This window comes from Triplophysa dalaica, chromosome 12 (assembly GCF_015846415.1).
Source record: "Triplophysa dalaica isolate WHDGS20190420 chromosome 12, ASM1584641v1, whole genome shotgun sequence".
In the NCBI taxonomy this organism is placed as follows: domain Eukaryota; kingdom Metazoa; phylum Chordata; class Actinopteri; order Cypriniformes; family Nemacheilidae; genus Triplophysa; species Triplophysa dalaica.
In genome coordinates, this window is record NC_079553.1 from 5,954,353 (window position 1) to 5,970,543 (window position 16,191).

At 38.3% G+C, this 16,191-nt stretch overlaps 1 protein-coding gene across 1 annotated transcript in view; it reads left to right on the forward strand.

Annotated features, from left to right (window-relative positions):
- si:dkey-12j5.1 (uncharacterized) overlaps positions 1–14,743 on the forward strand; it is a 66,602-nt gene extending 51,859 nt beyond the window's left edge. Inside the window, exons 10-11 of the mRNA XM_056762533.1 lie at positions 643–756; positions 13,657–14,743. Of these exons, the coding sequence (XP_056618511.1) occupies positions 643–756; positions 13,657–13,836 (294 nt within the window). The 3' untranslated portion in view covers positions 13,837–14,743. The remainder of the gene's footprint in view (positions 1–642; positions 757–13,656) is intronic.
- Positions 14,744–16,191: the final 1,448 nt, after the last annotated feature.

Here is a 16,191-nt window from a genome sequence, read left to right on the forward strand (position 1 = left end):
CTAGTAAGTGTACCGTTTGGAGGACAGAGTCCCCAGCCCTCTCTCGCATTTCGTTTCCATTTCCACTCTCAAACAGTCGAGACTGAAGTCTACCAGTCCACTCCCCCACACAAACATACACATACACACACACCACCTACACAAAGTGTCTCTCTAATAGATATCTGACAGATTGAGAGCACTTACAGAGCGTTCTGAACATTCTGCTCAGAATCAGAGAGTGTGAAAGAGAGAGCGAGACAGTGAGAAAGGTTTGAACTCTCTGTGGTGTGTTATTGAGACATCAGAGGAGGGTATAAAGACTAACACCAGGTGATAAAATGAAGTGCACTTCAGCACAGCACAACAAAAACCAGCGCACACGCTCGTCCCTGCAGCCCATTTGCACATGATTTCTCTTTATTCAGTTTTCTTAGGGAGCAGAGAAAGCTTCATGGTTCTTTGTGTCCTGTTGTCTGCCCCAAATTTAGAATGGAGTCAAACATTCATATTTCTGACACAGGAGGTTCATTTTGGTTTGTTTTGCTAACCTGGGTGACTGACTCGTCATGTTTTTTTGAACATGTTTATAATATGTTGTTTTTATGTACTTGCAGTTTCAGAGATGTGCAGCGTGTTAAAACCTCTCTCTTCTTATTTCAGGTGTGGTACCTGTTGGGGTGGCTGTTTTATTTGCAACTAGACAAACAGGACTTGACAAACAGCTCTACGAATTTCAAAAAATCTGCCCTCACGCACCTCACCAAGGCCAAAAAGGTACACAAACACATGCACTGTTCTTTTCGAAATGATACGAGCGTTTTATGTTGTCTTCTATCTTGGCTCGCTTTTCATTCTCCCCCACACACTCACACACACATTTTCTACCTGGCTACTTCCACTCCTCCCTCGGCCCCTTCTCATTTTTTTCATCTGTCATGGTTGTCTCAGCATGCCGTCAGCTCTTTTTCCACTGTGAAATTTCTCGAGCTCTGCTGGTGTCCGAGCGCTATAGAAATGGAAAATGAAAGTCGAAGTTTGAAAGAAAATGAGAAAGGGAGGCAGAAGCGGGGAGGGGTAGTTATGACAATACAGATAACACTTTTTTTCCACCACCCTTGTCATTTTCTTCCTGTTCCCACGCATTTTTTTCATCTCTCCCTCTGAGCCTTTGCTGTTAGTGGACTTTGGTTCTCTATGAAGAAAACTCCGGCCACTGTGTGCAGTCGCTTCTGTTCCGTAACCATAGGTTTTCTATATGTGGCTCTTTTTTTTTTTGATATATTGTGGTCTGTTTTTCATTTCCTTCTGCTGCATACATCTCTTTTCTTTCTGGAGAGTAGGACATGTCTGCCTAAGTGTATCTTTGAAGTGGTCATGTAAAGGAATTCAAGCAATTATGCCACACAACACAAAAAATGCAGTTTGAACACAATATTTCACAAATCAAAATGTTATTGCCTTTCTAAAAACCATGTTTAGCAAATTTAGCTTATTTTACTTGATTTAATTTTGTGGAGATGCAAGACAGTCAAAATTCACATTTTGGCACTGGAAAAAGATCAACAAGTTATGTGGGTTTAAATTGATATAAGGGTCAGTGAATTACTACCATATTTGCATATTTGGTTGAATTGCTTCTTTTTATAGTATAATGACACAATTTCGACCTATTGTACAAAGTAAAGATTTCACACGATCAACCAAAAATATATATCACGTGATTTATGCACAACTCGTGAGTGAAGGACGGTAAAATGATGCTGCATCCGAGAGCCAGAAGGCACTATAGTGCAGAATCTCAAAATACGCAATGCAGAAGAAGACCATAATACACCTAGTTATAGGAAATGCCTAAGGACATGTTTTTATCACTGTTCCTCAAGCATCCTCAGGTATTTTCATGATACTAAAGCGTATTTATAATGATCCTGTTTGATGGGTGTAAATACACGTTATAAACGACTCAAATCCCTATTGCTTTTAGATCGAGGAGCATTTCCTACTGATCCCAGAGCCGTGTTCGTGAACAAGCTATGCATAAATAAAATAATCTATGCCTTGCATAATCGCAGCCAGAACGATTTCAGAAGGATTTAGATGTAACCGCGATTAATCGTGCACATGTCGGGTTTTGTACAATACAAATTTCTCCACCGATACTGATTATTCAGAGTGAAATCAAAGTCCGTTTAGGCAAGTCGTGCCACTCGGCAGTCATCTTTGCAATGCACCTCCGGGCAGTTATTAAGTACAAGACGTGAATGGGAATACTGATTTTTCTACAATCGGCGGCTAATTATGTAGAAGAATTAAAAAAAACTCTGACCCTGATACAGAAGTGTTCTTGACAGCATGTAACTTAAGAGCTGACCCTGAATATGTAATAAAGTGAAGGAATGGTTGTCCTATATATAAAGAATGACAGCAGAAGTTACACATTAATTTATGTATACTATATACATATGTAGTCCTTGTAGTTCTTCAGTATGTTCAATATTTTTATATTTGAACAAGATTTCGCACACATGTTGTATATTTGTAAGCCCACCCATTCACAGGTTCATTTAACATAACTGACTTTTTCTTTCAGAATCCACAAGTTTGCATCGCCAGACACATATACTTGAATGACTTTCAACAGTCTTTTCAACTGTTTTAAAGTAGTCATTGTTTGTGCTTCGATATAAATCTTGCATAAAGAAATTTGAGCGCAGAAGCTAAATTTGAACAGGACCTCTAAATATGTAAATAAGTCCCAAGAAGTCAAGCTCATGGCTTTGAATCAGAGTCGTGAATATTGAATTACTTATGCCAACGTCTCAATTATTCATCTGGTCTTTAATCAGCGGGCCATATTGGCCGCGCTTTTGTTAGCCGTGTCATTAATACGGCTGTAATAAAGCAAACAGTAATTATTTATTTATTAGCTTTTTAGAAGGTCATCTCTCTGCACTATTCAATATACAGCCAGTTATAATAGATTTAGACTAATGCAGCTAGTATACCGCTCCATATTAAAGATGTTAACCTTTCATCTTTTCAAAATGAAATTCTCCAAACTATTGATTAGAATTGGTGACCTTGTACATTTCTTGACCTGAGGGTAAAAATTAAAATCATTTCTCTCATCTCTTTTAGACTGTAAAAACACGTGTCCTTTGTTTTCTCATATGGCTAGTTTAGTTTCATTACTTCACTGTCATTAAAAGGAAATGCTTTAAAATAATCTAAGCTGTGGACACTTTTAAAGAGATATTACCTTGTTAGCTGTTGCCCGAAGGTTTCTGTATAGTATTTCAATCCCTTTTCAATTTCATGCAGTAGCTTTAGTGGTTATATTTGCAATTTGTTGTCAAATTGACGGCTCCTGAGCTAATCTCTTGATTACAGCGTCCATGTTTTTTTCTATATCAATTGATTTCCCCTGCTTCTCTGATTTAAATTAGCTGGTGGCTACTCCCCTCGCTAGCGATTTGTTTTTCCTCGCTCATATTGCTATTTTCCACCTTCGTTCCATCCGTCTCTCGCTTCTTTACTCGCTGCTCATTTCACCGTCACACTTGGTGACTTCAGGCAGAGTTCACATTCCACTTTAGCCGCTATTCACCATTGATTTTCTGCCTCTGCTCGATGTCCAGCTCTTTACACGTCCAGCCCAGCAGCGCCCACCTCTCCTCCCCTGCCATACCTCACTGCCTCTCTTCTTATACTCTTTTTTGCCTCTGTTTTTCAGGTACCTCCCTTCTCCGACACGGTTTTTACCTATATTTCTCAGTTTTTTTATTTTTCTATTTTTCTTTTTATTTATACTCGACCTCTTTTCCACAGTGTTCTGTGTTCATTCTTTAAGGGACAGTTCACCCAAAAATTAAAATGCTGTATTAATTTACTCAACCTCCATGTGTGTTCAGACAAAACGCAACTTGCGCAAATGAATCGAGCTATTCGCGCATAGTTGGACGCTTGAACATTTTGAGTTTACTCTCTTCTTTCGCGCATCAAATTCGCTTCATTCGCGCGTCAAATTCACTTCACTACAGACGCGAATTCGTGTCATGGGAGGGGCTTCTGCCAGGCGGCTCCAGTCTCATATATATATTTCTCAAATTGTGTAAAAATCGTTTTTGACAACTTGCCAGATTTTCCGACCTCCTCACTCACTTTCTTCCAAGCAAGATCCTTTCTATTTCAGTTTTGATAAAGTACAGCTCCAGGTATCCACATAAAGCAATAATGATTTTGTCTTCCATTGTTGTTTAGGATTTCTGCCTTCTGCTCGCAACATCATAATCACCTCACTACTAGAGCAAGCTCCTGATTGGTTAACGCGTCCCTAATTTTCGGTAAAGTTCGTATTTTTTTAACTCTTCGCGTCATTCGCGCCGCAAGTAGGTCAATCGCGTCTTTGCATTGACTTAGCATTTAAATCACTCTCGCTTAACGCGCCATTTGCATTTGGTCTGAACACACAGTCATGTTTTTCCAAACCGGTATAGAATTCTTTGTTCCCTTGATCACAAACAAAGATATTTTTAAGACAGTAGGAAACCAAACTATTCTGGATCACCATTAACTACCATAGTAATTCTCTACTATAAAAGTCATTAGTGCCCCTGAACTGTTTGGTTGAAAACATTCTTCCAAATATGTGTTCATCAGAACAAGGAAAATTATACAGGGTTGGAGCAACTTGAGTGTGTGTAAATGATCACTGAACTTTCATTTTTAGGTGCACTGTCCCTTTAAGTGTGACATATTTCTTTCTCTATTCACAGTTTGCCTCTCTTTCATGCTTCGGTTACATCAAGTCTTTCTTTCAGTCTGCATCTTTCAGTATGTCTCACTTTTAATGCCTCAGTGCCTTTGTCCAGTATTGATTTGGACTGTTTCGATCGCGTCTAATGGCACATTTTCAGTCATTAATAATCTTACATAAAACAATTTGTCAGGCTTATATTGGGGAATTGTACTATATGTGTTTGCTGCCCCTTGGTTTCTAAACAGACTCAAGTTTCTTATCAGTGCTCAAGAGGAAATAATGGGAAGACAAATTCAGGAGGACATTTCATCGGCTTCCATTGCATCTGGGAATATAGATTGTGATTGTCACAATGTTACTGCAGTGTAACATTGTGTCTTCATGTTCAGTCAAGGGTGCAAAATTACCAGCTTCGAGTGTTTGTTCTGTAGTACATGACAGCTCTTAAGATCCCCTGTAGCAAGAGCTATCAAAAAAGCATTTGCTTACACGCGCCGTGTGTGTGACCTTGAGGATATAATGTACATGGAGTCGTGTATGGCAGCGAGAAATAGACTCTGACCCTTTTTTCACAAACCAATCAAATACATTATGCTTTTGGTCTGCGGTGCTTTTAATGTATCCGAAGGTTTCTTTGAAAAGATGTTTGTGTGTGTTTTAACATGCATATATGAAGCATGCATCTATATGGAAATTAGATTTTGAGCATTTTGTTTGTGAGTGTTTACATACACACAGGACACAAAAAGACAGTAGGCAATATTAATTATTTTGTCAATGTTTGGAAGTCGTAAGCTCTAATGCCTGTTCTTAAGCGCTCTCACATTGTTCACATGTGTAACACCACATGGATCTAAAGCCATTGCCAGAAATCTCCAATAAACAGGACACATTCACTGCACCATCTTTATAACTTGGATAGCTCTAGGGTTGTTTGGCATTGTGGGGAAAAGCTCAAGGCTAACAATAACCAGAATGTTGCTTTTTCAATCCCTGAGATTCTATCACCAATTGAACCAAAATGTTAAAAGTCTTATCGACATCTTCTAAATCTCAATTTAATATCATGGGTTTATTGTTACATACCATGGTTTGTTTGGAGTTATTTTGTATCACTGTGTTCATCCGAACATATTATGTCTGCAAAATAGTGGTGTAACGGTTCTCGATAACAAATTGAACTTGACCTTTCTCCACCAACAGTTGGGCACGCGCATAGACCGTGGCTTATCTTAAATATGACGACGCATTTAAAATCTGATTTGTTAAAAGTTATAATGAGTTAAACAGACTGACAAAGTTCAGCTAATATATGTTTTTCGATAGATACACAATAAATCCTCCCAAAAAATCAAATGACTTTTTAAACACATTTCAATACGATTGACGTATGCTATAATGTGACTGGTCATTTATGCTGTCATCAGCCAGGGATTGTGAACGCGCGAGTGCAAGTGAGACCTGAACAGCACATGTTGCTGTTTAAACTAAACTCATTCAAGCCTTTCCAATTTAAGTGCAAGATGTACACAAGAAAACTCGTTTGCGCGCTGTGAGAAGATCCTTAGCGCGCACAAGGAAGGTTGAGTCTCAGACATGGTGCAAATATTTTTGCTTAAAGAGTACATAACATGAGATTATGAAAGTGACATTTAATGCAGTGTTTAATGTTGCCGTGTTTGAAAGTAAGCCTTTTGCCAAGTTGTAAATTTGAAGGTGAATGAATAGCAAAGTTTTTGGCTTGGAAAAAAGGGAGTCGACTCTGAATCACGCAAACCCTATCACTCGAAATCACTCGTCCCTAGTCCGATTCATAAAAAAACGACGTGGATTTACATCACTACATATAGATGTACTCTTATGTACTCTTTAAACAGATTTTTCACACACAAAGTAGTAAGCAAACGGACGAAAACAGTTGAAAAACAACACGTGTACTGTATCAGTGTGCTTGATCTGTTGCATTCCTCTTAAAGCGTTAAAAGAGAAAAGTCACAGAAATCACTCACTGCTTGTGGCTTAATAGCTTCTATAACTTCAATTATTCATCTTTATTTAATTTGTACATATGCAATGTTATATTATATTGTATTTCTTTAATCCATTTCTATACCTTAAAAGGTATATATACTATGTTATTTTATTTTCTGCTTTGCTCTGTTGTTTTATGGTGCTGTTACTTGTAGCTTGATTATTTGTTCGTATTTTTTATTTGGCAGTAGTCCCTTTTCCCTGAACATAGCACATGGCGAACCGAAACCACGACCCTAAAACCGCGAGTAATGGGAACCGTTACACCCCTGCTGCAAAACCATGTTAGTTCTGTTAGTACAATGTCCAACGCTCTTGTCATTGTAAACTTTTTTGTTAGACAGCTAGTCAATAACACATCTGGTGAACGACTATTTTCAAGTTTCATTCTCTTGTTTGTTTGCATGCTTATTAACAGCTTGAAGCATTTTACACATTTTCGTCTGCTGACTCGATTCAAGAGCAGATTTAAGAACTCTCTAAAACCACTTGGTTTTGTCAGACACCTTTTATCAGCGTTTACAAAGCAGGTGGACTCTTAACCACCGGCAAGTAAATATTTTATTCGCCGAATTCACAGTGTCACAGAAGAACAAATGGCTTTTTCGTTTATAATCCTGCATTGATCACTTTCTCTCTTTTTACCATAGCAGCAGCAAGCGTTTGTTGTCCCTGTGCTCTTAGAAAAAACACTTATTGTGGAAATGAGCCCACTCGTGGGATTGGACATCCAGAGCCTTTTCATGCACTGCTATAATACACAATTATGTTTGAAAAGCCGAAAGCTTTGAAGGTGAGGGTGTATGTGTGAAGAAACAGGGAAGTGACAGTATATGACAATGTAAAATGTATGACCTATTAGACTGATTCTGAAATAAAATTCATTTGTGAATTGAACCGCAGTGGACATGCTATTTTGCTAGTTTTACACATCAAGCCGTTCTGTTGTGCCGCTGTACAGCACTGGTACATTTATGGAAGGGGTATGTGTGTGTGTTCGGATATAAATGACTATCTGTCAGCTGGACAGTAAGGTCAGTTGTGGATCAGAAGTCGGTCCAACCCAGCAGTTCATCAGAGGAAAGAAGAACAGAATGGGAGTGAGGTATACGGGCCAGAACAGGGTGATTTAGGGACAGTGGGAGGAGTCCTTGATGGTAATCTGAATGATGAAAGCAAGCAGACAGCGAAGGAAGGACGGACACAGGCTTAATCCCATTCATTACTTTCAAAACACACACACACTGAGCCCAGTCCTTGTTTACCTGCTTTACTCTTGGAGCAAAATTCTTCCTTGATTTATCTCATGAAACTTTGCCGTGAGGGGAATCCAGGGACATTATTACTTGGACAAATTGTATAAAATGAAGTGAATAATGTTGAAAAAGGTATTTTTATGGTTTGGGTTAGTTTTTGGTTGTTATAAGGAGCTTTGTTTAATAAAGTTTTTTTTACATAAAGGCCCAGTGTATGAACTTTAGCGTCGTCTAGTGGTGAGTTTGAGAATTGCAACCAACGGCTCACTCCACCCCTCTCTTTTGAAGCGCTACGGTGGCTGACACAGGACAAATATGTTGATTCGCTTTGCCGAAGAAGATGACGTATTTACGGAAAGCACTCTGTAGAGCAGTTTGTCCATTTAGGGCTACTGTAGGAACAACATGGTGACATAAAAACATAACGCTTAGTATTTTTGACAGGTATTAATACACCTCTGAAGACATAGTAATGTATATTATATTGCATTTCTGTCAAGAGATCTTCCAAAAAATGACACATTGGACTTTTAAATACAGGTTCAGTATAGGAACAATAGAAGTCAATGGAAAGTCAACGTGTGTGTGTGTGTGTTTGTGTGTTTGCTTTGGCTTCCATTGCACAGCCGTCTGTGAAATATATTTTTGTGTCCATTCCCAGACAAGTTAGATGGCCATCGCAGCAGATCTCAGACTCTCTTCTGCTTTTTTCACACTTACACACACCATCACCGACTCCAACCAATTTCCTTCAACACAGACAACTCGACCAAACAGTGATCCTTTGCAAAGCTGCCATTTCAAAACGTACAAGTACACCAGTGAGTAGAAAGTGGAAAACCGGGATAATGAGGGATTGTTTGCAGAAAGCAGAGAGATCAGTTCAGCAGCTGGTTTCTCCAGACAAAACGTCCGAGGTGAAAAACGATTTTTGCGAGGTCATTAGAGAAAGTGAAGATGAGACCATTGAGAAGATGTGGAAAGGGGTGGGTGGAGGGTAAACACTATATTTGTGAGTGTATCAGTGGCTATTAGAGTGTAAGGTCTTATTGGGCCTGGAGATCAGATCTCAGTTTACAGGGTGTAAAACTCCAGATGGTGACTGTTGCTGAGATGACACATTAGATGAAGCGCCGTCCTCAGAATTAATTCAATAAACAAATCTCTCAGTTGTGAATCCAGATTGCAGAAAGCGAAGCCGAAACTGTGGCACAATTATTTGTCTGGTTCATTGATTTATTTAAGGCAGGGTGGGTGGAGTGTCGTTCTCTGAGGAGAATCAACTCTCATTAGATTTCACACATCAACTCAAATCAGTCCCAAAGGATTGTTTAGGAAATAATACAAATAAATGAGCTTTTCCTTTTTTAACAAGTCTTAAACATTTTTTATATATTAAAGTATGATCAGAAATTTGTAGCTTGATTGTCACACTTAAACATTGTTTGATAATAGTAATGTTTCCATCCGAAGTTATGAATTTAAAGTACGTGGCCCAGTGGTTAAAACATTACGCTTACAACGCAAAGGTTGTGAGTTCGATCCCAGGGGATTGCACATAGTCAGAAACAAAATGTAAAGTACAAAGGAACGAAAGTCGGTTTAGATAAAAGCGTCTGCCAAATGCATAAGTGGAAATAAATTATTTATTAAGCACTGTTTCCTCCCAGTGGATCCCTTCTGAAAGAAAACCCAATAGAAACCCAGTAGAAGCCATTACAGAAAATCTAAAGGTTTCCATTATAAATACGATTATGAACCATAATAGCTTTTTCAATTAAAAAATTCTTTGTGTGTGTGTGTGTGTGTGTTTTGGGCCTGTTTCCAACCAGATGAATCTGACCAGTAACACCCCACGAATAGAATCCATCACATACTAGTAGACACCATTATATTTTCCATTAAAATCAATACAATTCCCATTATAACCATTAAATCAATTACATTTTGAATGAAAAAAAGTTTCTGCAATAGGAGAACTATGGGTTGCCTTTTTATAAATAATATAATATGTAAATAATAATAGATTACGAAATACATGAATTGCAGCTTTCAGAGGATGATGCCTGGTCTTTGGACTCACACTGGTGTTATGGACTTCGGCTGAAGCATTTCAGAACATCATTACAGATGCTGTGCAATGAAATCAGACAGCTGGTTAGTACAGGTTTACAGTCACATGACCATTTTTGATGCACATCAAGGAATTTATTTAGACTGATCTCACGAGAATTGATAACCATTTTACTGAGCTTATCCGTATGAATTCGTACATTGTGAAAGCAATACCGAAGCCTCACTGCTAAACCTTGCACAATGTCACAGCATTTGGAGCTTAATAAATTTGCAACTTTTAAATTTCTACCTTGTTAGACAAGTAATGAGTGTAATATGCTAAATGGACTTAAGCATACAACACTATTAAATGCACTTTCTTTTAAAAATCAAATCATTTTTAATAACAGTGTTCTGCTCTCGCTCTCCTCCCCCACCACTCAAGCAATCACATATTCTGCTCATTTCTTACGTGACTAAGTAACAACTAATGAATATATCCACCGAAATAACATTTAACATGTATTTATTTATTGTATTTAGCACTTTTGAAAAGACGTTGTTGGTTGATTAAGAAAGTACGAGTGTGCGTTTGTGTTTTTGTGTCCTCTCAAGCAGACGTGCTGCATTACCTGCAAATGTTTTTCTTTCGGCATAGATTGGGCTATTAATTCGAATGCCGAACGAGCTTTATGGTTTATGATGAGCTTTCTAAGGTAGCAATCAACTTCAGTTATGTGTTAAAGACTAAATAAGACGCCATTTAAAAGCCATTTGAATGTTTCAGTCCAGCGCCTGCGGACATGCACGAGTTTAATGTCTAAGCGTTGCTTTATCATCACAATTAACCTTGATACCCGCCAGCGAAAGGCCTTGGGAACGTGAGCGCACACATCGACGTTGTTTTAAACTGTCCTCATGGGTCTAACTAAACCTGTATGGTCAACGGTTATAATGTGTGTGTGTTTGTGTGAAGGTCGGGTCTGTTGAGCAGGTAAGAGTTTCAGACTCTCCTGAGGTCCTATGATCGGTCCGTAAATGAGATCCCATGAGGCCCCGTAGAGCCCAGTCGCCGCTCGCTGTTGCCTAGCGACCGTTCCCACGGCTCTGAGGGTGATATACGGGAGCAGCCGGCTGCCCGCTCACAGTATGTGTGTGTGAGATGACCTGGTTAGTCTGTGAGTGTGAAGGACTTTGCGCTTTCCTTCCTGAGGGAGTTAAATAAGGTTTGACGGTGCTAAAACTCATTAAATAGAAAAAGAAAGGAGAGGAAAGAATGGCGGAGGAGAGGTTGATAAGTTGTAGGGTCACTTTCTGCGGCTTTTTAAATGACTGCTCTTTCATGTATTAATAAGAAATGGGCTCTCTTAATTAAAGTCTGCTTGTTAGAGTAGACAGAACCTCTATGTGTGTATGATTACAGTTCACCGAAGGGAGCTTTCTACTCAAAAACCAACGCTAATACCGTAAGGAATGACCTTTAAAAAAAATAGCAACCATTAGTCATTTTCACTTGATGTTTTAGAAAAGTTGAGCCAGTTCGTGAGCTCTCATTGGTATTGGTATTTGCTTCATAATGCTGTATCTTGACTGCAAATAGGCAGTGTGACGTGACAAAACAAGATTGCTTGCGGCGTATATACTGTAGCCATGTTGATATGTTTGACACATATGTATTCATTTATCCCACTCACTCCAGTGAACTGTAATCATGCTGTCTACCCTATATCATTTATATATGTTGGATAACTATAGGTTTATAGATTATATAACTGTACTTTTTGTAGTAAACTATCTAGAGCCATGGCAAAAAAACTGTTTTAGTTTCTCTTAAATTACTGTCTGTAGGTATTTATGTAAAATGATCGTTTTTGTTTCATTCTGTCAACTTGTGACAACATTTCTCCCAAAATCTTCTTTTGCATTAATTTGCTTAAAATTGAATCCGGAGTAACTGGTCAAAATAAACAAAACAAACAAGTTCATAGTCATGTTTAAAAAACACAATAATAATGTTTGACATGTATTTTAGGATCTATAGGATCTAAGATCTATAGGATCTTTAGGATTTATGTTGAAATTCAACACACATTGGACCGGAATTGCCACAATACATACAGAAACGCTGATTAAAGGCAAAACTGATGTGCTCTCTACACGATTTATATACAGTACTTATATACAGCATGATAACTAAAGGTTTGTGTAAATATATACACTACAAGTGTACACTAGTTCAGGGTCACTTGACCTTTTGATCTAAAGACACGTTTTTTCGACTTGCATTTAATTGTTCAGACATATTGTTTTTCTAAATTAATGACTTATAATCAAGTTAAAAAGCCGCATATATAAGCCTAGCATAGATTGGAACTTCTTCAATACTCAGTGAGAGACTTCAAGAAGCTGTCTAATAAAATGCCAAGAGAACATTTCCGCAAATTCTAAGTAAATGGTGACCGCAATAAAAAATCTTTCTTTTCGACTAAAGAAACGAATACATAAACATCTTGGATGACATGGGAGTGAGTAAATTATCATGAACATTTATTTTGAAAGTGAACTACTCCTTTATATTTGTCCTTTATTTTGAGAGTAGAGTGGAGAGAGACAGGAAGTGATGGGGGAGAGGGCAGCAGGGCCGGGAAAGGACCACGAGCCGGGACTCCAACTCCGGTTGCATGCACTACGTTCTGTCCACTCAATAGATGCTACAATTTAACATGGCTTTGATGTATTTGGAAATGACAACATAATTCCCCTAGTTACATTATAGTTAAGTATTATTCTTAAATGTAGAATACAAATATTCTGGATTAAGTGAGTGACCTTAAACCTTTGAACAGTAGTGTACACACACAAACACACAAAAAAAATCTTTAATGTTTGCCATCATTAGCAGGGTTCATATCGCATCATGACTGTTTCTCATTCACATCCGCTTCACATCTTGCGATCTTTGATTACTCTCATTTCGCTCTCGCACTTGAACATGTTCAATCGCACGATTAACAATTTCTAATTTCCCTGCTCAAACAGGGTGAAAGTCTCTGCCCGCTTTTATAGACCAATAGGAAGAATTGTAAGGAGATATATTGTATCGCAGTCATTCCGAGAATTGCTTTTTTATCATGTTCTTTCAGAGTATATTTTACTGTGATAAGACTTGAGACAGTGTGGGGATTGAATTCTCTCGCTCTCTTGGCAAGCGCTCTGTCACTTTCCGAGCGATTTCCCACTGATGCGGAACCCAGTTCATTTGTACTGGAAATGGAGTCACTAATTTGTGGAATTTGCCAGCTGACTCGCTTAGCTGGCACTGGACCTTCCTCCAGAGGCACGGAATGAGAAAAAGGGCACTGGAACGATTGAGAAAAGAAGAAAGTTGTGTTACATAAAACAAAACTACAGAGGCAGAGGAGGGTTTTGATTTAGCAGCAACATGTTCACACTGAAAAACATGCCACGCTTGCAAAAGCCAAGATTTCTCTGCATTCTTCAGACAAATGCAGCTTCTATTCCTCAGATAATAAATCGTGTTTGTTATTTTGTCTTTCTTTTTCTGATCTGTAGCTGTATGTGAAGCTCCGCTGTGAGGACGCACCAATGCTGGAGCACACAGAGCACCTGTTAGCAGAACTTGGCGGAGAAGCACCTGAAGCGGAGGATGATGAAGCCGGACCTTCTCTAGAGGATATTGACGATGATTTTATTCAAAGCAGCGATGAGGAAGAGGATGCCATGGATCAGTGACCCACCCGTTAACTTGTGCTTAATGAAATCGTGGGCTCGTCCATCAAAATTCAACTAGATTCCAAATGGAAATTCAATCTAAAACAGTCATCCGTATTTTCTCCATTCAATTCCCAGGACTGTCTACAGGATAACAATGCCAGCAGCTCTGCGCGTTTTGTAATGTGTTATCTTTGTTATGAACCTCTTCGTCTGAGCTATATTTTTATTCAAATGTTTGAGAGCTGTCACAACAGGCTTCCCAAGTTCCAACAAGACATTTGGTTTCATTTTGGGAATTAATAAACAAATCTCGATATAATCTGAGCACGTGAGGCATGCCAATTTCCAGGGCTAATGAAGATTTTCAAATTTTAATTAAGCTTATGGATTTTTAGCTTCTCATAGATTTAGAGCGTGGCTGAAGTGAGTCATATTTTGACTAAACTGTCCTTTTTACAGAAAATTGGCAAGTATTTCTGAAATGTGCCAAGAAATAGAAGAATGTGTGAAAATTTTCTCATTTTCCTAAAGGCCTTGTTTTCTTATCTGGCTTCATATTTTCTGTTTTTACAGAATTTAACGTATTGTTTCATGTCAGAAGTATTATATGTTAAATATATTCTTAATGATACTTATATATACATAAAATAAACTTATACATCTTAGACAGCCTGTAAAGATACATTTTTGTACCAGCGTTCTCTTGTAATACCTTTATAATCTTAAAGCGCCACCATTTCTTTTAAACACATGGGCTTTGAAGAATGCTTGTCTGAATGAAAATTCAGTGGATGTTCCTAAAACAAAGGATATAACTCATTACCATGGTTTTTTGAATGAAAAACATTTCTGCTTATGTATGTCAAGGTGTGGATGAAATGCGTGTCATTTACTGATAATGCAATGCTGTATGATTAAATCCTTTCCCAAAGACAAATGTTGACGCCTTGTGCTGAATTCCCATTTTAATTTTGCCACACACTATTATAGAACATCATAAGAAAATAATAAGGCAAGATTTAATTCTGTATATCAGGCCAGTTTTCAGTAACACTTCCGTAGGCTATAGGGGGCAATTCTCACTTTTAACTAGTTGCTATTAGCGTGGCTATTTTTTGGAATATTGGCTGTTTATTGGTACTTATAAAGCACATAGTCTGCATGAACATAATCTACATCACTAATCCTATCCAATACCTAAACCTAACAACTACTTTACTAACTATTAATAAGGAAGAAATTTAGTTTATTGCGGAAGAAGTCGTAGTTAATGGTTTGCTAATAGCGAAAACTGCCGCCTATACTGAAGTGTGACCACGTTTTCTACTGCCTTATACAACAACAAAGCCTTGTACTAGTTTTCAAGGATAAAAGTCAGTTGTCCATGTACCTAAAGGATAGTAAAGGATTGTAATGGAGCATACTTGGGTCATAATATTACTCGGCAGTCACCACTGAACAAATGCAGTTTTTAACACTTGCAAAGTTAACGCTGTAGTGGAGTAGGCGGGGCGAGACCGTGATTCGAGACCGGTGCGCGCACAGCTGGCGCTCATTAACAATTACTCACCGGTCTCGAACCACGGTCTCGCCCCGCCTACTCCACGGTCTCTATATTCCCTTGGGTTCACTTGTTTTGTAGACTTGTCCCCCCAGCCATTAAATAGTAGAGCTTAAGATGGCAACACACATTCAACCAGGGAGAGAACAGAGAACATTGAAACCATGTAAAATTACATTTATGCATTTGGCAGACGTTTTTACACAAGGAGACTTGCATTGCATTGTACTTCACATTTGTTTCTAACTATGTACAAGCGTCTGGGATCAAACCCATGACCTTGGCGTTGCTAGCGCCATGCTCTAACCACTGAGTCCGGGTAAATTGTGTTATGAAATAAGGCTCTGGAGTAAAGAGTCAAAGCCAAGACTACTATTACAGTGCTTAGTCCAATTTAGGTTACATTGAAGAGATGAAGGTCTCTTTATGCAAGTTGACAGTTGTTTTTATCTGTACGCTAGAGTTTTGACATAAATGCACAGCTACAGATTAAAAGGAAGACATACATGAACATTAAACCATGTGACTTATAAGGGTTCAAAGAGAATAGAGGATGGAGTATTTTCTTTCTTCTACAGACTATACAGTACATCGGGTTTACCCATAAAACAGCCTAATGCACTTTTGCAATGATCATTTTATGGAATGCTGCGAACATGTAATTAACTTGTTAAAAGCAGAAGTGAATGTAAGTTCAGACGGGCTACTCTTTTAAAACTCTTTAAAAGTCATTTAATTATATTGGTAATTAAAGTTTTTTTCTGAGAGGAAAGGAGTCTGTGTAGCTAAGGCATTATGAACCCTAAATATTT